Source organism: Solea senegalensis, linkage group LG1, assembly GCF_019176455.1.
Source record: "Solea senegalensis isolate Sse05_10M linkage group LG1, IFAPA_SoseM_1, whole genome shotgun sequence".
NCBI classification, from domain to species: domain Eukaryota; kingdom Metazoa; phylum Chordata; class Actinopteri; order Pleuronectiformes; family Soleidae; genus Solea; species Solea senegalensis.
The window spans coordinates 41,657,605-41,683,005 of record NC_058021.1 but is presented as its reverse complement, the minus strand read 5'-3'; the positions used below and the strand labels follow the sequence as shown (position 1 = coordinate 41,683,005).

Here is a 25,401-nt window from a genome sequence, read left to right as displayed (position 1 = left end):
TAAAATATTACAATAGACCAATCCACAAAAGCTTAATTGTATTCAATAATGCAGTTTATTGCACTCAAATCTAATCCAGTGCTTTCCAGATTAGTGATTATTACAATGAACTGCATTCATCAACTGTTAAAATGTTGACTTCTACTGGATTTTAACTCGAGCACGTGGTTAAGTTTTCCTAAAGGGAAGCGTGCAGGAGCTGTCCGTGGTGCTGAAAACCAGTCCATTCCACAAGATGTGAAGGTGCTTTCCAGAGCAGGAAGCATGTTTGTATTTTATTGTTAAACGATTTACAAACAGCAACAGGAAGGAACACAATCCATTTAACGCGCACACAGAAATGTGTGTGACACATGAATGTGACTAATTCTGCATCATAAGGTTTCATTTGTGACGACATCGTGGCACAGAGTCGTTTCAATTACAGTGGTGACCTTCAGCTGGGCGCGGTCACTCTTATCCAGTTGTCATTACACCACAATTAAAATGCGTGTTCAAAGCGACCTGTCAGCGCGGCTGTGTGCCGTGCTGCTCGGCTCCCTGTAGTGGAGAGGGTGACATCTCTGACTCCTCGCCAAGGGAGCCCGCTACACACGCACCTAACTGTAGTTATTGCCTCAGCTCTGCCTTCGAATAATTACACCAACAACTTCGACCAGAGGAGTTTTTTTCTCCCTCGCTCTCTCTTTCTCTCTTTATCTCCTTTGATTTTTTCCTTTTTCTTCTTCTTCGCAAGAGCGCTTCCAAATCTCCCACATAGATGAAAGGTAAGGATCTGTTTTTGGTGTTGTTCTCCTAAAGCAGGGACGACTGAAGCGCTGTTGGAGTGGTAATAATCTGGGTGTATGACCTCTGGGTGGTTATCAGCGTTATCAGGAAAACAACTAATGATATTGTATGTTCAAACAGAGGGGTTTCCCCCTTTTTCCTTTTCTGGCTTCTAATTGTGTTGTGTATAGACTGTGTGCCCTGCAGGACTCGTCTCAGTGAAGTCCACGTGCGTGGCTGTGCTTTTATATCCCCTGGAATGTGATCATAAAACCTCACTGACTTTACTGATGTATGGGTCATATAGTATTTTGCATTAGGTTGCACTTGCAGCGGTTTGCTGTGGAACGCACTGATAAGTAAGTAGTTATGGGGCAACTTTAAATACGACATTGCTCGTAAGCGTCGATGTAAATGTGTAAAGTTGTCACGTGCAAAAGTTTCCATTCATTTCCTTACAATTTAGAAACTCAAGAAATACATTTTCAGCAATTTTCTGAGTAGAAAGAATAAAACCACACACTGCATTTGAGGCACAGTATAAGCCCTGGTGGCACAACAAGCTGTGCTCCAATGACTCACTCGCCTGTTGGAATAAATGAGTCTGAGAAAGACTAATAATTGGCACAGTTACACGGATTTAAGAGCCGCATAAAAAAAAAGAGGCTGGAGATGGGATTTATCTTTAGGACCCGGCGGAGCGCTCACATGTTACTGGACTCTGGTTCTGTTTAAAGACGATTGCTCCTCTGTCTCTTCCTCTCCCGGCAGAGCTGAGAAATCTTGCCAAAGACTCAAAGAGTTTCTCTCCGGATGTGTTTTTTTTAAAGGACTTTAATGAATCGAGACCACCGTGAATCTTCCCGTAGTTCAAGTATTTGTCATATGCGCCCTCTCGGTGAACGCTGCGCCAACGGCAGCGCTGCGTAAAGTCACACAGCTCGCGTGGATTCCTGTCTCACGTATTCAGCGGCGATAGAGAAAAGTCTCAATGTGCACGAGTGGCGGACTCTTCTTCTTCAGAGAGGAAATGTTGCTTTTCTGAACCCCATAAGTTACTAAGTGAACTAAAGTTGGGGCTACTAGAATACCCCGTGCTTTCCCATAACAATAATGCGCGCTTCCTGCGCATTCACCACTTTTTCCTCGTGCGCCTGGAGAGGAAATCAGAAGAAATGAGAGGGAGATGAATCAGTGAGAGACTTGGTAAATAACTTGTTGAATGAGCAGCTCGTCCCAGGAGCACGTTTAAACGTAAGTAGTGTTGTGTTTTCAGCATTCAATGTGTGTATTTTCATTTTCAACACGGGGGTAATTAGAGTGGGCTGTTTCATGGGCGGATCGTTAACAGCAATCCGGTTTAAAGTGGCTCAAATGAAAGAGGAATGTGGGAGCTGATGCGAGATCACTTTAACTCCACTCCACAAGATCCACTAGTCCCACTCGTTAAGGAGTTTTACTCCTTAATGATCGTAGGTGAGGAAGCTTTTAAAGAAATTGTGTCAAACTAAAGCTGCTCTAATTTTAAATGTATCCCCAGGATATTGAGGAATGCCACTTAAACCTGTTGCGCAGAAGATCAGAAAAGTCCGATCAAGGTGTGTCTCGCCTCTGCGCCAAAATGTGACCCAGAAGACAACGGACAAAGCCTCTCTTAATGATGCACCTAACGTAAATGGGTGTTGTTTCCCTTGCATCCAAACTAAAATTGCCAAAAGGAAACGTGTTAAACATTTGCCTTGTTTTCTGACCTGGGATTCAGAGAGCATGAATGTTTCATGTCCTGGATTTCAAATGTGTGCGACATGCTTTGTATTTTTGCACGTTAGTTGTTCAGGAGAAGAAGTTTGAATAATGCATGGCGGCAGATTTTCGTCGTGTGAGCTGAGTAGACTCCACACTGAGGGATCCTCACATTGTCACCACATCAACCACATGCTTTCAGGAAAAATACCATTTGCAGGAGACTTTAGGAAGCACAGCAATGTGACTTCAGTCTCACAGGTTACAAGTGCAGCAATATAACCCGTGTGTTTGTTTTATGTGCTTATAGATCAGAAGCAGAAAGGATTGTCACACAGAAATGGAGAGGGTAGGGAAGGAGAATTGGCAGCACTGGGAGGTTGAATAATGGATCCAAGAGGCAACGAGAAAGCAAAAGACAATCAGAAGACAAATATGTGCCAGTATCGTCATGCTTCTGTTTTACCAGTTGATCCCACTGTGACTCATACGGAGGGCTTTGTCCTTGGCTCACAGAGCATTGGAAGCATTAACCCATTTATTGTCGCACTCATCGGCCAGCCACAAAGCATCAGTCTGCTCAAACTGGCTATGGATCAGGAGTTATTGGTTGGAAGTCAGCAAAATCAATAAACACAGCACAGCGGCATTGTGCATGTGCAAATCCAAAATCCTTTCCAGGTGCTCGAAACTAAAACTAAAGAAAACAACAAAATAGCAATTGTCTGTCATGTCAGTGTACCAATTTGTACCATTTAATATATAGTAACTCAAAGCAGAGTGTAATTAGTGAGGTGTAAATGAGTGGATTCTTGATTTCAGCACCATGGAAAGCTCCCCTCCACACTGGCTCTGTATGGGGACAGAGAGGCGATCACAGAGCTCCAGTCAGAGACACACAGCAAAGACACACTTTGGCTGGATTACTGTAAAATGAATGGAATCCATTTACCATGCTTTCTTTTAAGAGTCTGACTGAGAGTTTGTAACCAATATAAGCCACAGGACACGGCTGCCTGCTGACTTTAAAAACACTCCGCCATGCATGAGCTGCCCAGGGGATGGAATGCAAGCGGACACAAGGGGGTGTTTCAGAGGCTTCAGAAACAAGTGAAGGAAAAGAGATGTGTGTGTGTGTGTGGGGAGATAGATGGAGTGAGAGAGGTGGTCACCCTAAGCTCTAAACTCTCTCCTTCCCTCTCTCTCTCTCTCTGCATATCGGGAGCTGCTCAAATATTGATGACTTTTAATATAGAATCTGACCTCATATTTTTCTCAGGGAAATGATGAGATTCCGGGGGTTTCTGCTTGCATTCTGAGTGTCAGTGAGTATGTGGTGGAGAGGCGGGGACATGAGGTACCTGGTGAGAAAATTGAAATGATTATGACAATTATTGCAACACTATTTATAAAAGGTGACAGGACACATATCGTTTACATAAACACTCTTTTTAGCATTTGCACAGATTAAAAAAAACTTTGTGCTTATACATATATATATATATGTGTGTATATTTATATATATATATATATATATATATATATATAGTGATCTAATGTTGTCACACATCCCGTCACTTTCAGCTGTATAGATTGCATTCCTCCAGGTGTCCATGAATTAAAACCAATATTCCTGTGGCTAGCTCCATTAACCATGGCTTATTAGCTTTGAACTTTCCCTCACGCTGCCGCCGGTACCTAATTTGACTGTCTTTTTATTGAAAGTCGACCTCGATATAATGAAAAAGGATTTATCTTGGTGCTTGTCTGTGTCAGATCAGGGAGTGGCTTATGAAAAAATAAATCCCCACTTCCCCTGGTGCATGTTTCCTCCTTCAAACTCGGTACCTCAAACAGAAGGTTCCTCACAGTGTCTTAGACTTAGGACTGAGGCACTCTGCGATTACCAGTTCCTCTTTTAGCCTTTGATATTGTTTCCTTGTTCCTTCATATTTATATTGCTGTTGCTTAGGATTGCTATGATAAAACCTGCCCTCTTTTTTCTGTACAGCATGTAATGTATGTCCAATTCAAAGAAAAAAATACTTATTTATCACATATTTAATTGCAATTAAATTCTTCTTAGTGATCTTGTTAATTGACTGAATCTCATTCTCACCTCCACCTTCCACCTGAACCTCCTGACACGACTCACTTGAAGGGTCTGAATAACAGCGCAGATCATTTCTGTGACTCGTACAACACTCTTTCATTACACTTTGTAATGTATTCAGGCCTGGAGTCATTTTTAAAGGGGGCATTAGGTTGGCGAGGGAAGGTAGTAATTGCCTTAGATGTGGTCAAAACGCATTCAGTTCTCATTTTAATGCCCCGCCGTATCAGCAGGGAGCACCGGAACCTGCCTGCATGTGTTCGCAGTCACAGTGGATGCATCAAGAAGAGTTTGTTTTTCAAAATCTTTTGATCCAAATCTTTTTACATCATATCGTGTTATTAATGGCCCTCTCGTTCATTAATGTGATTTTACTTTTACTTTTTTGTTCCAATAGAAAATGCAATCGTCTGACACAAATCCAAACACAGCTCTTTCCTCTGAACATAAAAGTTTCACCACAGGCTTCAGACACCAGGTTACTGGAAAATTTATATGTCAGCAGCAGCTGCCACTCACCTTGGGGGGGGTGGCGGCTGTTGCCTGAAGGGTGGAGACCAAAGCTGCTGACCGGAAAGTTAGTGGTTCAGCAGCTCCATGTAAGGAAGCAGAGCGCCTGAATAACACTTCTCCATCAACAAGTGCTGCTGAATTGCTCCAATAGTAATAGAATGAATGGGATTTGTAAGCAGCGAAGACTCTGTACATGTTTGTTAAGATTAAATGTTAAATTAACCACTTTTCTCTGTGCAGCTGTGCCCACTAACATGAACCTGGCAAAACCTCAGGCCATATGAGCCCATTGTCTGTAACTTAACGTCTATTTACGGTGTCATTACTGTGTGAGATGCAGCTGTATGGACATGTAGCTACTCCTTTTTATGCACATGCAATTTTCACCAGAGACACTAAGATGTTGCCGGTCTCCACTGACTGCTGCCAGGCACCATTATCCCATGAGTTAGGCCATGTGACTGATGAGTTGTGATAGCTCTGAGAAACGTACAATCCCTCAAATAGACCATTTCTGTCTCCCAATTTGACTTTAATATTCCCCCAAATGCCTCTGACGGCTTTGGGACAACACGTCTCCACTTTCGGCGACAGAGGAGCAAGAGTCAGGGGAACAAAAGCAATAAGTTAAACTCAGCGACTCGACACATGGAAATGAGCCTTTTTGTATGAATATCAAATGGAGATTAGGCCTCACAGTACAAGTTAGATTTGAATTGTATACAGTAATTTTCACAAGGTTATTATAGAGGGATACATATTATTATGCATGACTGAGAAGGGAGAAAAAAACGTCTATATTTATGGGGGATTTTGATGATAATGATAATTAGACGACATCCTTTAAAATTTTGATTGTTTAAGTCATTAATTGTTACAGATTACATTAATAGACACAATGTTTCAGGAAAGCAAATTTTGTTTTCTTTAAACTTTAGCATTCAAGTAAAAATTCCTGACACAATTGAACTACAGTGGAGAAACATTTAAGTTTTCAGCCACGCACTTAAGGATGCCAGCGAGAGGTCATGTGATCAAGTAAGTCCACTAATGGTCATGTGACACTGAATCCTGCTCATTCGGGCAACGTGTGGAGTTTCAGTGTGCGTTTCATTGCCTCTTTTTCACGATCAGGACATTATCCTTGAATCAGTGGTTCTGAAACGTATTATTCCAGACTTTTCACAGGATGCAGATTTATTCCCATCATCCTCCTCTTCCTCACATACAGTATACTTCACACACTGCTCTGCCGGTGATACACAACCATGGTCTTAGACGATATTTCTTGCCACCTCTAACTGAGAGCCACTTATTATCCACCTCAGTGCCCTTGCACCGAACCGACATTTTAATTCTGTTTCAAGTGTTGTGGTGTATTCATGTGTTGCACTTTATTCACCAAACTGTCCTTCTCTTCTACGTCTAGGATGTCGCTTGTGGCGAAATATCTCAATTAACGGGAGATCAAGCTGAGGCGTCTGACAACCGCTGACTTATGAGGAGTGTCACTCCTCTCTTCTCATCTCATCTGACCGTCAGTTGACCCCGTCGTCATCAGGACTCAACTCTTCTGGAGAGGCTTACTTGTCGACACACCTCATCAGCCAAGCACAAGTGGTAGCAAAGGCAAAATAAATGAACGTGGGGCTAATCGTTGCTTGAAGCTGCTGACACATAAGTAGCAACATGAAGCCAAACCCTTCACTTCACCGTTCAAAGCTGCAGTCCATTTAGAAACGTTTTTTAGCGATATTGTTGTTTCTGTGACGAAGCAGCAGCTGTTAAGACAAACAAAAAGAAAAGAAGAATTCTAGAGAAACCATACAGAACGAGATCAACGATGCTTTGGCCCATATTGTTCACTCTACAAGCTGTCTGCACCAGCGTGGCACATACCATGCAACATTACCCAGCAGCCTGGGGGCACTATGACGTTTGTAAGTCCCAGATCTATACGGAGGAGGGCCTGGCATGGGACTACATGGCCTGTCAGCCGGAAGCCACTGACATGACAAAGTACCTGCGAGTGGCCCTCGACCCCCCAAATATCACGTGTGGAGATCCGCCAGAAACATACTGCGCTTTGGTGAGTCGTAACCTCGTCTGTCCCCTGATGGAGACAAATGAGGCTGTGGGCAAGATCTCACAGCGTACTGGGTCAGGGCTAGAGAACAGTACATACAAGACAACAGCAGAGATTAATGCACACACACACACACACACAGTGAGTGTGGACACGTTCACACAGACATGAAAAAGCTTGCATACATACAACAGGCCACAGAGGAACGTGTGTACGTGTGTCCTGCAAAAATAATTTACTTAAGTTCTGCTTTCCCTGGAACACTTTTTATATTCTTGCCCAAAAAAGACGCATTATTGTAGAAACAAAAGCTTCCGTTCTTTCTTTTATTTTTATTATTTATACATAATTCTCCGAACAACCCTATGTCAGATGAGATTGGCACAGCACCCCCCGCGACCCTCTGGTGGAGGATAAAGCGGTGGATGATGGATGAATACATCATTTTCCTCATCTTTTTACAGACTTTGGAGAAAAGCAGCCAAAATGTTTGGGTTTTGGTTACTTATTGAAAAATATTGAGAAAATATTAATATTAATATTAATATAATTTTGTCACCAAATTCAATCAATCCTACTCAAACACTTAATCCCCAATAGAAATCCACACATTTGTGCAGCACCGTTTTATAAATAAATTCACATACTCAACTACAACAAACAAAAAACACAAACAGAGTCAGGGGAAAGATCACAGTTAACATTGGCAGAGTTGTTATTCGTCGCATGTTCACTGCAGTGTTCAGGATCATGTTCCACTGGCCCTTATTATCTATTATCAACAGTTCAACCCCAGGTTGCATTTGTTTGGAATGACACTCAAAGAAAGCAGTAAGAATAGGCTTTAAAGTGCTTTATTAAAAGTCACGTGCACCGTCCACTGAGAGCGCCTGCAAGTAAATATTTACCAATTAAAATAGGCATCTTTAAAAAGAGAGAGTTTGTATTTGCACGGCTCCAGATGGCACTGAGACATTTAATGCCACTGTAGGATGAGAAGAAAAAAAGAGAGCCGGTCTCCAGTCGTGTGTGACATTCTGTCAAGTTTTATATCAAAACAATAGAGAGAAAAAAAAAAAAATCAGCCCAGATTATCATGAATACACAACATTAACATAAAACAAGACAAAGACAGAGAGCTGAAGAGGTTGGACAAATACTTCACTACATGACAGTGTATCTGTAACAATAACTCCCTTTTCAGTTATTCAGAGATAAAGCTTTATATGCAGTTACTTTAAACATGACGCCTTCATTTTGGTGTGCCTTTACAATAAGGTTACATTAATTAACATTACTTTCTGCTGTTTTAAGCAGCATTAACAGTTAATTCATGTTTTAACTAACCACTTATTAATGTTATTTACCTTAATTAAGTTATTAATTAATATATTATTCATATGGATGTGTAAAGTTGAAACTTTACTTTATGTCCAGTATATTTGCACTAAATAATTACTTAACTCTATAACTTAATAACACTTATTGTAAGTGTAAGTGTAAAACATGAATCACTTAACTATAAGTTAAGTCCAGCATAAGTATAACTTAACTATCATTAATCATGTATTAACCAGTGTTACTCTTTGTTACTGGTGAATACATGTGCTCATGTGCTCTTCAATTATTTCTTATTCTCCAAAGTGTGTTTGTGCAACACATAAATATCACATCAGTGTACTGATTTGTGTTAGATTGCTATTGAAGGAACCTTTATTTGGCTAATTGATATTGACTTATCGCTCAGGCCTAATACAGACCTCCATGTTACCCTGAGGCTGATTTATGACTTTGAAATGTGGACGGAAGATAAAGTAAAACGATTATCAGTCACTAATTCTGCTTTGTCTAAAGACATTATCCATTTAGTGCTAATAAGCATTCTCCTTGCAGTTCCCTATCCTTATCACATAATGATAAAGTTTCATTTTATAAATGAAACATAACGAAAGATCCTTCATCATGCGCCACCCATAAAACAACTCATAACAGCTAATGAAATCGAAATCAATCTAATTTAATACAATTTAATCTCATTTGACCTAATAGTAGCTACTGTACTCTGTAATCTGATCTAATCTAATTGAATTTAATCTGACCTACTCTACTCAAATAGAATCTAATCTGACTTGATTAAATCTAATCTAATCTGGTTTGATTTAATCCAATCTAATCTGACTTGATTTAGTCTAATCTAATCTGGTTTGATTTAATCCAATATAACGTTACCTAATCTTGTCTAATCTATTCTAAATTGATTTAATCTAATCTAATCTAATCAGACCTGATTTAGTCTAATCTAATCTGGTTTGACTTAATCCAATCTAATCTGACCGGATTTAGTCTAATCTAATCTGACCTGATTTAGTCTAATCTATTCTGACCTGATTTAATCTAATCTAATCTAATCTCACCGCATCTAATCGACAATGCAAAACAACAGTTCAAAATAAATGTAGTTTGTTTTGTGTCTTAATGACTAATTAAATCAGACGTTGACGTGCTGTAATGTCTGCAGGTTGCTCACCTGCTGTCACTGATACTTTTCAGACGTCCCTGCGTGTGACGGCATGTACATCTATCACCTGTGACGTGTATTTGTGCAGATGATGGGGAACTTGGCTGTTGTGTGCTTGATGGGTTCACATTGTGGGCCTGCACACAGGCAGACTGACACCAGTGACCTTTTCCACCAGTGCTTCCTGACACTGTGTTGGGAGATGAGAGGAGAGTGCAAATGAGCTTCAGTCAATCACTAAGTTCCCTACAGTTGTGGGTCTGGTCCAATCACTTTCCTCTGGAGTCTTTCATGTTATCCAAGTCCGTGTTCGTGAGTGGATATTTTACATCTTAAGGTTTGACAGGGTCTTGACTTTGGTTGACATGGCTGAGGTATTTTGGTGTTAATTCAAATTTCATGGCATGTTCTCTTGAGGGTTGAGAACAAAGGATAAAGATGGTTTAGGTGAAAGGGTGAGAGGGGGTAAGTCATGTTCTGATTCTAAGGTGCAGAACATCAGGGCCTCTAAAAGCTGTTCACATGTTACACAGGGAGTGTGCAAAAGAATTATTCTACAGATCAAGATAACTTATGTCTTAATATGTTTCAACCTTTATGCTGTTTCCAGTTTCAATTGATCAAAAAAATATTGTTACAACAATGAGTAAAATTATTACTTAGGCAGCAATTTAGTAACTAACGGGGAAGCAGAACTATAACAGAAACAGCCGACAGGTGCTGTCAAATCAATTAAATGACCCAAGAAAAAAAGGACTCTGGAAACAAAATAAATATTACCTAACTCGAGGATAATGAGAAATAAAAACCTCACTGGATACAATACCAGAAAAACAAAAAAAAGCACTTTTAGTGTATCGTGACTTGGAAAAACTCAAGTGCAGACGAAACAAGGTCATTGTCCTCGTCCAGTCTGGGGAAATGAGTTCTTCTTACTGTACAAATTAAGTTTACATCTCGGACGATCACAAACCACATGAGGTAAGCGGAGTCTCCTGCATTGTGGAACCAGCTTGCTGTTATATTAGTCAGGTGCTGCTTCTTCAGGTCAAGTCTCCAATCAGCATCGGTTGCCAGGTTGGCACAGCTGGGAGCACCAATCCCGGGCCAGAGATCACGCAGCTGAATTTGAAAAAACTCAGGTGGCGAGAAGGGGCTGTAATAATGATTTTTTTAATCTTCAGTATTGACTCAAGTGATATAATTAGACCCATTCATAGGTGACATGGTTATTACATTACAGCCCCGTGTGCAGGTAGATAATTCATCATTATACTGTAAATATCATGGGAGTGAACCGGCTTGAGGCTGTTAAATATTGAAATGCCAATTCTCTGCGTGGCTCTCTTGATAGATACGTCGGGTTCCAAAGTCATCCTACAAGAACTTCTTGTTTCTCCGTAAGGGCAGAAAGATTTGGAGTTTTGGAGTGTTTTTGATATTTATAGATTTTGCAGAATAAATATGTTTTTTTATTGTGAACTTTATATTGTTCTGTATTAAATAAAACACTTCACGTAAAGAGTAAAATGTGCCTCATATTGCCACAAAGGTCATTATTGCTATATCATAATGGAATTGTAAACTCATAACACTGCTTACTGAACGTTTTTTTCTCTCGACCTGACCACCTGACCAGATGTGATGCCCATGTGGTCAAATGACCCCCTCAGGTCATTTGAGTTTAACACCCCTGCTCTATTGGATGTTAAAATCCGAATCAATCAAGTACCAATCAATGGTTTTCCTTACCTTCTGCTCTCTACCTTCAGCTCCTCTCTTTCTAGGCACTTTGTCCTTATATTTGATGGATAGGAACTTCAGTGCTTCTATTTCTGTCTTTCTATTGTTAAATTAGCACAACTTTAACAACGAAAACCTCCCATGATGCTTGTTTCAATCACAGTATTTTTCCCAGTCTCTTTAGTCACATTGCATTTTAGGATTTTAATGGCAGTTGAGAAAAGGGGAAATTGATATCATTCAGGGAAGACCTTTGATTTTTAGAGAGACAGAATCATTTGTGGTTGCCAGGTAAATGTGCATGCCTGTTTAATCCACACACAATGTTATTTTGGCTGAATCTGAATATGCAGTGTAAATAAAAGTCATTTTGTTAGACAGACACAGGCAGTGTTTAAATGACTCACTAGTAGTTAGAACAGTGTTTTGGTGGTTTTAAAAGCCACAGGGAGAATCTTGGAAAGAAAAGCTAAGAGACATTCTGTCCTCACACAGTATCCTCAGTGGTCTGGCTGCTGATCTAAATGAATGAATGTGAGCTTTGAGTCAGGAGTCGGCGGCCCACAGATACTGCTCCACAGTATCTGCAGACATGCTGATTCATCTGCGTTATGTTGGCAATTGTATAAACATCTGTGAAGCTCATTCAGTGACGGCATTTATTCCAGCTCCTCTCAATCTTATTGGCCAGTCTTTTTTTATTCTGCTCGACATTATTCAGTTCTCTCAGAATGGATGAAAGGGGTTGTGGCTGTCGGTTCACCACAAGGCCCCCCTCCGAGGCTTAGGGAGGAAAGACAAGATGAGAGCTCCCGCTAAGCTGCTCGGAGACTGCGATGTTATTGACAGTCAATGCAGCAGACTTATCTTTGATGGCAATGACAGGAGCCATTGTAAACTTTCAATGTGCGTCTTCCATGCTCACTAGAACTGATGTAAGAGAATTAGAAAAGCGAGAAACAGGTTCCAGACTAAAGAAAGGAGACGCAACCTTTGCTGCATTGGCTGAGAGTTCAGGGGCATAAACAGCAAATCTGCAGAATGGCTACTGAGTCAACTCTACTGCCTATAGGAAATGTGTTTGTAAAGTAATAACTCACTTAGTTTTTTAAAGGAAACCTAATTGCTGCCTGGAGTGAGTTTGCTGCCAACATTTCTTTCCAGTCTTGTAAAGGTTTGAAAGGGCAGTCGGAGTCCCGCATCACTCCTGTTGTCAGGTGTAAAATAATGTAATTACAGTCAGGAAAACGATTAAATAATTCAAAGATATGTAGTATATGCAATTAGTTTTGTTTTAAAATAATGGCTTAAAAATACATTATAAAATAATTCAATCTGATCTGACCTGACCTGATCTAATCTGACCTAATCTGATTTATTTCTTTGTATTTTTTACGGGTATGGATTCAAGATTCAAGAGCTTTAATGCCGATTCTGCCAATGTGCCATGGACATACAGGCAAATGAAAAGGCATTTCACTCTGAATAGAACCACTAATCTCAGATTAGCTATCTTGACCTAATCTCAATTGATTGAATTCAATCTAATGTAATCTAATCTAATCTGATTTGACCTAATCTGATATAATATAATATGATATAATAATATGATTTGACCTCATCTAACCTAATCCAATCTAATTTCATCTCATTTTATCTAATCTAATCTGACCTAATCTACACTACAAAACAGCAGCAACAACAATTGATTGAAGATGATAAATGAATTATGATGCCTCTTTCTTTCACGTCATGTAGTCTGAACCTCTGTCCTTAGACTGCAACTCAACCTGTACCTTCATCAAGTTAGTTCAGACCCTGGTAAACGTCCGCGGTTCCAGAATCTGGGCTGCATGTGCAGCGTGCGCGGTGCGTGTTGATGACACAGGTCATGTCATGCACACGATGCGTGTTGGGTCCATGCGCGCTGTACGCAGAAGTGCACCACGGCCTTTAGAAATCAACAACAATCCACTCATCATGCTCCACAAGGGGTCTCTTTAGTTGTTTATGTAGAAAACTAAAGAATAACAAAAGATACATGTGAGGAGGAGAACAGAGAAATGGGAGTCACAAACAGCTGTTTATCTGTGCCTCCCTCTCCTAATTTATGTTAGTAATTTTAGTCAAAAATATAGATCAATATTCAGCATAGTGCGCTGCTCAGTGGCTGCCCACTGCTCCTTATTCTGGAGGTTTTCATAGGTGCCTCGTAGATGATGGGTTCGATGCAGGGAAGGAATTTCCTTACGGGGATTAATAAAAGTACAAATACAAAAGTATTAGTCTTAACATTACACAAGCCCAGAGCATGACTTGAACTAAATGCTAACATTGCTCTGTCTTTGCTGACTGTGCAAATACACAACCCCTTGCAAATGTGTTTGCCTACAAGCTGATGATTTATCAGTGCTGCCATAGTTTCCCTCTCCCCAAAAGAGATCCACGAAAGCAAGTTAAGGCTTTTCAGTTTCTTATATACTGTACGTAAACATGCAATGTCATTATTCATCAAAACTTGCCTTGTTTTACTGACAGGATTCTCTCTGGGTGAAATTAAATGTAAAGAGTTGCACTAAAGCAAAACATCATGTTTGGGTGATGAGCACTGATCAGATGAAATGAGCATTGATCACACTCCTTCATTTCTTTTAAGACAAATTGAACAATAATAGAGGTTTTATGGACACAGAGTTGTCAGAATTTGGATTACATCTAATATGACACATTCGTTAGGGATTGCACAGCAGAAAGCACTTTTTTGCACATATAGATGTTACAGCTATAACATGGACGCTCATGTATTGGTTGTTATACAGTACAGAGTAGGGCTGGGTAATATATACTTGTTATGTCTATGTCGTGACATCGTCTTAGATTTTGGATATCGCCATATCGAGATAAGGTATCTGTGTTGCATTGATAATCATCATATTTTTAATGTTGAATAAATAAGTGAAATGCACTAAACTCACTTAATAACAGTTGAGCCTAATTGTTTCTGTTATAGCAGAATTTGACTATATTTATTGGCCCTTTTATTGTTTCTCAGACACGTAAATATCCTTTAATGTTAAAGCAGATCCATGCCTGATTTTTGCCCTAATTCAACAGCTCCTGAGTCATTGTGATGATTAAATGCGTGAAAGTTGGGGGATGTGTCCGCTCCCCCTACTGTCTGTTAGCCGCGGACCCGGAATCCTCACAATCCGGAGTTCTTGCGAGAAACACAGATTACTTCATGGCACGACACACACATAAGATCAAAGGCGCAATAGCATTATTTTAGCAGATGAAGCTGTTGTGGGAGGAAGTGAGGAAGAGGAAACGACTGTCTGACCAAGCGAGGGGTCACACACGAGTAAACGTCTGGCCCGTTTTTCTTGAATGGCGGAAATTGAAAAATACAGAAATGTGCAAAATGGATGCCGACAAGAATGGACATGGCTCCGCTGCTTGTGTTCGCCATATCCCGATATATGTGATGTATGAAAACATCAAGATATTATTTATAAGCCATATCTCCCAGCCTTAGCAGAGTCTACCATCTAGTGGGTCTCTAACACAGCTTGTGTCAGTGACTAACCAGTTTGAGCATCACGATCATGAACAGAGTGTCAATGTAGGTGCTGAAATAACCAAACAGTTCAGAGGTCAAACCTGAAACTGCCACTGGCCCTTTTTGATCTTTGTACCTTTCCCTCTTCAGGCAGAAAATTCACTCAGCCATATATTTGTCTGGAGACAGGGAACAGTTGGAGCGTTTAGCTTCCTGTCACCCCAGTGCCCTTGACTCTGTAGTGAAGTGGCCCTGCCCGGCACATCATAACCGCACCACTGCGTACTGAGACACTGAGATGACATGCAACATGTCCCCTGACTGCAGGACGGGGGCACGGGAGGTGGGTCATCATTTATTCTTTCAGTCGTCTGCCACCTCTTTCGCTTTTTAATTTCCTCCCTCGCTTGTTTTCCGTCACCTGATGATGCATAATATCCGCGCATTGGTTGAACGCGTGGAGGTTAAATGCTCCATATAGGATGAGCACTTGACACATAGAGATGTGTGTGTCTTGAATTATTCCCTGGTATCTGTGATAGGTTCATTCTCAAAGAGTTGTAAATACAAAGACATGAATTATGCATGGCGATATGAAAGAAAGCGATGGGCTTTGTGGATCGACTTTCTGGACAGCTTAACATGTGAAAGCGTGTTTGCTGTCTGAAATGGGGCAAAGTAATTATTTACTTTAGTGCTTTGTTACTTTTTAATTTTGATGTAGGATTATAGGAAAAATGCTTTTTCGTTTTTAGAACTTTTGTTGCCCATAATCTCAGAAAGACCTCACACATTCTCTTCCCCTTTTAAGTTTCATCCAAATTGAAACAACAATCTTTGTAATATTTGTTCTGTCTATTTTCACTGAGAATCATGGCAGATTGTCAAACCTTGATATTCTTTGATATTATGCTTGCTTACTTTGAAATCAACACATTTGTCCACTTTTTAAAGTCAGTGCAACTTTGATTCAAATAAGTCAGGAAGTATAGATTCAGCTGAATTATCATGACATTGCATAATCATCTGCTCTTCAGCAGCAGTCAGTTTGTATTTTAGGTTGCCGTAAGCAAGTGGCATACATATTATAACAAACATGTTTTAAATATTTCTAAATTATATTATAAATTAAGTTTCAAAGAGTTTTAGGGCTGCAACAATTAATCAATTACTAAATTGACTGTCAAGTATTTTGCTAATCATATCGGTTCAAGGTTATTTTTAAATTTTTAAAGTTATTTTCGGCTTTTAAAATTTAAACATTTTCTGATTTCCTTGCTGCTTATAACAAGGAAACCGTTAAAATGTATTTATGTTGGTTTGTGGAAATCATTAGGAGGTTTCTTAATTTGGTCGATTAATTATGCAAATAATCATTACTTGCAGTCCTGAACAGTATGACAGTTTAACTAAACTTGATCCAAACAATTAAACTGCATCTCTCAGTTAAATTACTTTTCAATATCACCGTTAACGAAGTTTACAAGATATCAAAGGGTAACTAAACCCCCTATACTGAGGCTAACTATGTCCAATAGATCGTTTTGAAAAATGCCAAGAAGTGGGCTGAGAGCGAGAAGAGGCGGGAGGGAGAGTGGGGAGGAGTGCAGGGGACATGGTCTGGTAATCTGACATCGAATTGCAGCTGTGTGAGCCGAAGAGAGAAAGACTGTGACGCAACAGGTCCACCTTTGATAAAGGGGGAGGAGCTTGGGTCAATGAGCCTCATACTGGTTGGACACTGGTTTACACCTGAGAAAAGTGGTTTATGTGTGTTTACACATAGTTAATCCACCCGTAAGTTTGATTTTTTGGTGAGAGAGAAAACGCTCATAGACATTCACTGGACCATGCTTGGGGACCTAAAGGGCTATAGATAAGAAATAATCTGAAGAAATGCTTTAACTTCATTCAGCTAGCCACATTTAGCTCATTTCCTGCAGACATGTGATGTGCATAATAGGCTTAGTACAGGAAAGCATGAATATTACATCAGTAAGTCATTGTGTTTGTCACAGAAAACACGTAATATCAGTATATGCATCGAGTGCCTCTCATTACCAATGAGTTCTTAGAAAGCCACAGAACATTTGAATAATTTACAGTTTCAATCCCATCCTCGTTGCATCCTGTTCAGCCAATTCTATTTCAGCTCCTCTACCACTTCACATAAATAAGAGGGTACAGTTTCTGCTGTAATGTTCAAAATAAAAGGAATTCCTTCCTATATTATTCACACTCTCATTGCCCTCGGTGATTAAACGTCCCATTGAACCTCCTTCTACACTTGACAAGCTGAATGGGAATCTTGTATAAGATACAGTAATTGAATTAGTCAAAAGCTATTTGGCAGCCTGGCTCTCTGTTGCTGTCTAAATATATTTTACTCAGCCCACTTATTTCCCACATGTGAAGGACATCACCTCTTTCAAGACACTGTCCAGGCCAGTCTGATTAGTCACAAGCATTTATGCAGCGCTCTCATAGTGGAGAATACTTTGAAAGCATTATCGTAAAAGTCTGTGTTGGCTTCTTTACACTACACTACCAATGGCATGAGTTTTACACTGTAAATGGACGACAGGTCGCAGAACAACTGTTGCTGCTGACTTTATGTCAGGAGAAAAATTGACACAGACTTATTTTCTAAATAAACCATCCATTCCACAATCCCCCCGCCTTAGCCTCGTTAAAACAACATCATCTCTTCTTCCATTTGATGAACCTCCTATTGTTCTTTTAACAAAAGACTGCAGAGAGAAAGAACGTCTCCCCCTCTGCCACTGGAACTCCAATTTGTCTTAGCAGAAACCAAAACACTTAAACTTTCCAGTGTTCACATTCATGTTAACAGAGAAGACTTCAAGTTATGAGAAAATGTATTCCCCTCAATCCTGGCGACAAGAGTACCGTAACTTGTACGAGTCAAGCTCATACAAAGTCTATTAAAATATAATAAAAACTAATAAATCTATATAAAACCAATAAAACACAGAAACAAGGTAAATAAAAAATATATAACGCTGACCTTACAAAGTGTTAATATGCACACATTCAAGTTGTACATAAAGTAGTATGTATCCAGTGTGTAATTGAAAGAGATTAAACAACAATAAGTATTTTTGGATACGTGTATAAACACTGTTTGGTTGTCATAGCCTTAGAATATGTACTTCAGAAATGAGTAGTGCTTCAGCAAAGTCAGCCATCTTGCCCAACCATGTCTGAGAAAAATACCCACAAAAGAAGAACAAGAGCACTTCCCACATAAATGACCCACTACTAGTACATTACCTATTAAACTACTACTAACTGAATAATAAATATGCTTTAAAACATCTGTAGCAGTGTGAAACTTATTAGCTGATGTACAACTCAATGCTACCATGACGACAGCATTCTTTCTAGTTTGCAAAGGTCACTTTGTTTTAAAGGCACAGTGTGTAAATATTGCAGCATTCATTGCATTTGGTTGCATGTTGCAGCTGAATATCCTCACCTCACCCTTTCCTTTCAAGTGTAATGGAAAACCTATGTAGCCTTCGGTTTGTCCTTTGCGGGCTACTGTAAAAACATGGCAGTTCAAAATGTTGAAGTTGAATCTGGCTCCTAATATACATATGAAAGGCTCTTTGTGGTGTAATCAGGTGAATGTACACATTATACATGTATAATTATATTATCTTCAATTATTGTTTGCCAAATTAAAATAATTTCACCTAAATTTTAGGTGAGAGCTATCACTAAAATTCTATAGTTTTTATATATTTGTTTTTATTATTTTATCTTAAGAAATGCAGCGCTGAATTAAAGAGTCATGACTTGAAATAGAGAAATAGTAGTGAGATGACAGCCAACTGTTGTGACCCAGCTCCCCTCAGGAAACCCAGCCATCATGTTGTCAGGCCATATTGATCGCCGAGAAAGAGTGAAAGAGACTGTGCAGCAGAGAGGAGAGTCGACTCGACATAGGGATGGAAGTACAGAGGGGGAAAATGCCGGTGTCCAGAGCGGCCGGCGTGATTTTATCATGCTCCATGAAAGGGTGACATTTCAGTAGTGCTTTATTCCCTCTCTTTGACATTTCAAATTAATAAAAGCCTCTAATAACTATGCAGGATGAAAAGATTGAGGGGGTGTTGACACACTGTGAGCTAACACACTGATGAACAATGCCGCAATTCCACTCTCACACCATCTCATTCTTTCTGTCACTCTTTCAGTTTCATCCCAGTTTCTATCCATTTCCCTGTAATGACCTCTGCATCTCATTGTCAGTGCACTGAGTCTGTGTCCCCGGAACACTCCGAGTCCCTCAGTGACTGGTTTTAATGTTTAAAAGATGCTTATATATAACCGGCAAAAGTCATAATCAATAATTCAAAGAGGAAAGTTTAATTGGTCTATTTTGGGGGGGGATTGAGACATCCAGAGTATAAAATGGAGTCAAAGTGACAGAAGTTAGATTTAACACATGCCTTATGTGTTAAATTAAGAGGCGAGGTGTGGCAAATGAACACCAGGATTTCAAATACACAAAAGTCTAGTTGGTCCAGTCAACACAATATGAACCACAGCAAAGATCCATTGAATTTAACGTAATTCATTTAGTTTAGATTTTTTAATGTTTTTGTGTCAGGGACAAAATACATTACAAGAAATATGCTTTGTACCAGATTTAGCTGTAGCTAATTTCCATCTCATGTACAGCACATGCAATGCACACACACACATGCACACACACAAACACACATCCTGCTAAAAGCCTGCTAAAATGTTTTTACAAGGTCAAAATGTTCACACAAAGATGGTTTAATAGCCACACACACACACAGTATGAGATGCGGTGCAAGATATGAACATTTAAAATACACATATCCAAGGTTGTTTAAAAAAAAGTCCAACATGTCAAAAATAATGCTGAGAAAATCAGATGCAAGTACATGTTTGCATTTGATACGTTTTACATGACTGTGTGTGAAGAGAAAAAGAAAAAAGTTTCTAGGTGTGGAAAGGCTTTTATTTTATTTGGAGCGAGCTAAACTAATGCTTTCTCTTTGCTTCCAAGTGAAGCTAATTGCCTCTCAGCTCTAGCTCCATGATTAATGCACAGGCATGAATGATTGGTGCCCATGTAATTCTAAAAAAATACTTTTAAAAAAATACTTTTGAAGTTGATCTATTGCATTAGCACTAAGGTAAGACAATCGGGAAAGTAGGAACGTATAATATTAACTGCATACACACAAGCTGCAACACCCCATGTATAGTATTTGAATATTATTTCATGTTATTTGTGGTTATTCAAATGTGTTTTTTGGCCATTGGTGCACAAATAAACATTTAAATAGATTTGCATTAGTGTGCTTGAATAGATAAACCCCCAAAATCACTTCATATATGAGCAGCTGGTGTAGTTTAGTACTGTGTCATACGCAGATATTACAGTATGAGTGGGCCCAGAAAACAATGGGTGGTCCAAGAAAATGTCCACTTATCTATTACACTGGTAGTTAGTGTCATATGGAACGGCACAGCACAGACTCCGTCTGACTCCGCCTGACTCCACCTGACTCAGAACAGACTCCGTCTGAGAGCGAGCAGACTCCGTCTGACTCAGCACAGACTCCGTCTGACTCTGGTCAGTGTTGTTGCTAAATACACCAAACCCCTCTTTTAAAATAGAGATTTAGAGAGCACTGGTACACTGGATGTGGCCTTGTGGCTGGGTTAATGTGTCTCTCTGAATCAGGGATGTACATGTTTTTTCATCTAAAGCCAATAAAAGCCTGTAAATTCTTCTGATGTGTTTGTATTACACACAAATACAAACCTGAATAAACATTGTGCCCAAAGTATCTTGACAGGAGCAATATCAGTTTTTACCACACACGTAGGCTATAGACGTTTCATCCAGTGGCTGCATTGGAATAGAGAGAGAATTAAACATCCTTTCATCCCAGCAATGGTAAAGCTTTTTATTGAATCCTGACATCAGAGGGAATCTAATCTTTCACACACCCAAGCTCTCTCTCTCTCTCTCTCTCTCTCTCTCTCACACACACACACACACACACATGCACTCACTTACACACAGAGAAAAATGTCCAGGTATGCACAATTATAGATAAACATACACAAAAACAACAAATGCACAAGCAACTTGCTATGTTGCAGTTCTGTATACACAGAAATAAAGACAGAGAAGAGAGAATTTCACAAACTAAATCAAATGTGCATAAGCTCACCACCGCCATTCCCCATGATAATAAGGCAGTATTAAATTTACCGCAGTGGGACCCTGACACATGGGATAGATAATGAAGCCAGGTGTTAATTAATGTGGATTACGTTTTCCCTCATCTGCGGACACCCCATGAATCCTAAGGAAGGCTGTGGCCCTGGATCGCGGAGCGGTTGATTTGCCAAGCAGTGTACTTCAAAAGGCCAGACTGGCTGTGCTACAGTCCTCAAAGGGACTGCGTTAGCGAGGGCTACGTTCCAAAGGGCGGAGTGCTTGGCATGTGGCAAATGGAAACATGAGCACGGGGAGAAGTTTGTGTTTTTGTTTTGATCTGACATCTGGGTCAATAGCAAGTTACGGCCATCACGTCTGCCGCCTCTGATGTGCTATTTATTTAACCACCTGATGCAAATGCCTCATGCCTTACCCAATTCCTTATGTCTTGTTAATCATGAGGGATTGAAAATGAAAAAGGTATCAACAACAGAACACTGCTGCATCCCTACGTGCACAGCCTCCACTAAATTCTATTGCTCATGGCTAAATACGCTTGGTAACCCAGATGACATAGGGTGAAAGGCGGGAACACCCTGGAAGGGTCCATCCATTCAATTCTCTACACTAACCAAACATAAACTTTGTCTCTTTGTCAGCCCAAACAAAGAAGAAGAAGAAAAATAAGCTCCATTCATTTCTGTTTTTCATTCTCTTTGAGACACTTGAACTTAATTAAATTACTCAAGCATATTTGGGCTTATTCACTTTCATCCAAATACATTGTTAAGCCAATTATTGCCTGGAATGACTGGGGTTTTTTTTAAAGCATGCTCTGCATTGTTCAGCAAGTATTCTGTACATGTGATTTGGAAATATCTGCAGGTTGTAGTTGTTGTTTTTTTAAAGGCACAGATGATGGATGTTGAAGCTGCTACTCACATGTACTGACCATTTAGGTTATCAGGATCTCATGTACAATGATGCTTCTTGATATTGAATTGGCATTATCTGCTATCATATCTCTGACACCCATAACCCTCCAACCTCACGATATGATGGAGCACTCACGGGTCAGCTGTGCAATCCTGCTGTCCTTCATTTCTCTGAAGGTCAGGGGAGTGAAAAGCACGGCTCTGTTGTGAGCCACTCTGGCCCTGACTGCTGGTTATTAAAGCTCTATTGAGTTTCTGCCAAAGCTCTGAGTCTTCCAATATCTCACCATGGCCCATCGCTGCCTTCTCTTCCGTCAAGGCTTATACCAAGCTGAAAGGATCCGCAGCCAGCCTGTGTTCACTATACACTTGACCATTTCCTCCTCTAAAAAGCAAACCAAGCTCTTCTTTGATATCATTTTGGGCCTGTCATCTGTGTATCACCACAAACACATCATCCTTAAGTTATATCAAGGTATTGTGTGAGTGCGGGGCAAAGAGAGTATGCCTTTTACACACCTGCTGAAGGTGAGAATTCATTGTGTTCTGTGATGGGTATCGTGTGGTTTGGTCAAGTTGTGCCACCGAGCTGTTGTCAAGTTCTTCCCTCCTCTGGTGCACTCAAGAGCAACGGTGGTCATCTGGAGGTGTGATGGAGGGGTGGTTGGGCCAGCGACAGGTCTGTAGGTGTTGTGAGGCAGAGCATCGTGATGGGATGATTAATCCAGCAACACCTCAGTTCCAGAAGGAGAGTTTCTCTCATAGCTGCACAAAGTACTGCACATACAGTTCACAGCCTCGTCATTGTGATATAAGCGTACTTTTACATTGCAGGATTACCATACAGAAACACACCCATCACAATTAAGACAGTTTAATCTGAATTTTGACCTGTGAAATGATTTGATTTATTGCCTCAAGGGATTGATGGAAATGTTCCTTTCCTTTCATTCTCCCTTTCTCGTGGTTGCCAAAGCAGATTATCCTCATATTTGATTTGGCAGAGATTTTGCCCTTCCTGACACAACTCTCCGTTTATACAGGCTTGGGACCAGTAATATGAATACACTGGATGTGGTCCCCTCCCCCTGGCTGGGGTCAATTAAGGGTGTCCAGTTTTACAATGAGGATTCAAACCAGCAACCCTCCAGTTACCACTGCAATTCCTTTCCACTCTGCCACAGGCTGCCCATTTACTTTTACTTTCATATAAGTGGTGGAGATAATAAAACAGTGGCCTTTTGCCCTCTCCAACTATGACAGTGATAGTGATGACATTCAAACCAAAATAAAACTTGAGGCTCATTAAATGTATATTATCTCTCAGATTGTAGTCATTCAAATAATATTATCACAGAAATCTATAATAATGATAAAATAATATCAAATAAAAGCATTGTGCGTTAAAGTTTGTAATGTCCTCTCTTATGCCAGACAATATACTGTATAAATTCATGTTTAACATCCTATTTTAAATCAGATTTATTGTCCTACTAAACACGTCTGCAGTTAAAATACATTACATTATTTCTCATCTTAAAAAACATACCCATATTTACTGAAGGCGTGCATGTGTTGCTTTTATGAAAGTTGATGTAGACCTTTGAAAAATACAGACTTTAAAGTCTGTATAATTTTTGCAACACACTGACAAACTGTATAAATACCAGTGCTGTGTCCTCAGACTAACCTGCTGTGTGATTTATTTACTAAATGGTCTCTTTATATCGTGTGAGTCTCTGTTGACACCAAAAATAAACATCATAAGTTTCTCCCAGAACTGTTTGGAAACTGATGGCGCAATATTTTTTTCTTCCCTAAAAAGGGTAACTCAGCTTCAGTATGTCAAGCTAAATTAGTTCAGTAAGCATTCATCAAACAGAGCTGTCAAATAGCAACCTCGTCTATGAGGAGTTTATTTATATACAGACAACTAAAATGCATTATTAATGTAATGAGGGGTAATCACAAAATGGAATTAAAAGGGACTTGGCTGCTGTAGGGAAACTGTGTTCAATCTGTGATCTGAGCTCGTGTCCAGAAATCTGTCAGCTAAACTGATTAGTTGGATCGCCTGCACCCATCCTTCAACAGCAGCTGTCACTGGCCTGAGAATTTATCTGCCAAGCCACCCCTCGTGTCAGGAGGCACATCAACAGTAGGCTGCGCTTTGTCAATCTCATAGGCCATATGTCACTCATCTCAACACCTCCCTTACATCATTGTGTATGCTCATGCATATGTGTGTGTGTGAGGGTGTCATCAGTGCTGCCAGTCCAGAAAATAAGATATTTTATTACTATATTTATGTGTGTTTGCATGTTTGAAAGACTTTTCTTTCTCTAGTTGTGTTGTGTTGTGTTGTGTTGTGTTGTGTTGTGTTGTGTTGTCATGGCTCATTGATTCCCATAACTGAAAATATATGAACTATTGAACAAACCCATCAATTTACATATAAATATCCCCTGAGCCTTTCTGAGGATCTGAAGAGCCGTGTATCCAAATTGCTTTATATTCCAGTGAATGACATTTGGATTCACATTCCAAGCTCAAGTCTCTCTCTCTCACTCACTCACTCACTCACTCACTGTTGTACTTGTGCTCCTGCTCTTGCACTGAGTGTGACACCCTGGTATTGGATTGACCTTATAGGCTGCAGAGATCGGGACATCATTAGCTGTGACCAGCCGCAGACTTGCTGCTCAGGCCTCCTGCACTAAGCCACTGCCCCCGGACGGATCATATAGCATTGATGAACCCGGCTGGGCTTGGTTACACTGCAGCCATGGTGGCAAGCACGATGTCAGCAATACCAATAAGAGACTGTCAAGGTTACACCAGCTTAGCATTGAAATGAATTGTTCAAGTACAGCTTTGTTATCATTATTATGAAATCACATTTATTTCAATATATGTACCTATGTATACATAGAGTGTGTTTAAATATCCGTTGTGTGTTGCAATGGGAAAGAGTTAAAGACAGTGTCTTGTAATCACAGAAATAAAAATCTACCTTACTAACAGTATAGACAATTTTCAAAATTAGATTCCTAGAAGCTATCTCTGCAGACCTCCAGTGTAGAGAAGTCCTCCAAACTCAGAGAACATCACGGCATCCTAGAACATATAGAACTGTAAACTCAATACATTTAGATAAGTGTAGTAATTCTGTGATATACTCAAAA

At 39.9% G+C, this 25,401-nt stretch overlaps 1 protein-coding gene across 3 annotated transcripts in view; it reads left to right on the top strand.

The window, feature by feature from the left end:
- The first annotated feature begins 616 nt into the window (after window positions 1–616).
- The window catches only part of LOC122768699 (netrin-G1-like), a 60,814-nt gene continuing 36,029 nt past the window's right edge, over window positions 617–25,401 (top strand). For 2 of the 3 annotated variants that reach the window (XM_044025087.1, XM_044024922.1), the window contains exons 1-2: window positions 1,776–2,022; window positions 6,567–7,226. In XM_044025087.1, the coding sequence (XP_043881022.1) occupies window positions 6,981–7,226 (246 nt within the window). In that variant the 5' untranslated portion in view covers window positions 1,776–2,022; window positions 6,567–6,980. Of the gene's footprint in view, window positions 768–1,775; window positions 2,023–6,566; window positions 7,227–25,401 lie in introns of those variants that run through there. The other variant, XM_044024997.1, reaches the window with a different exon arrangement.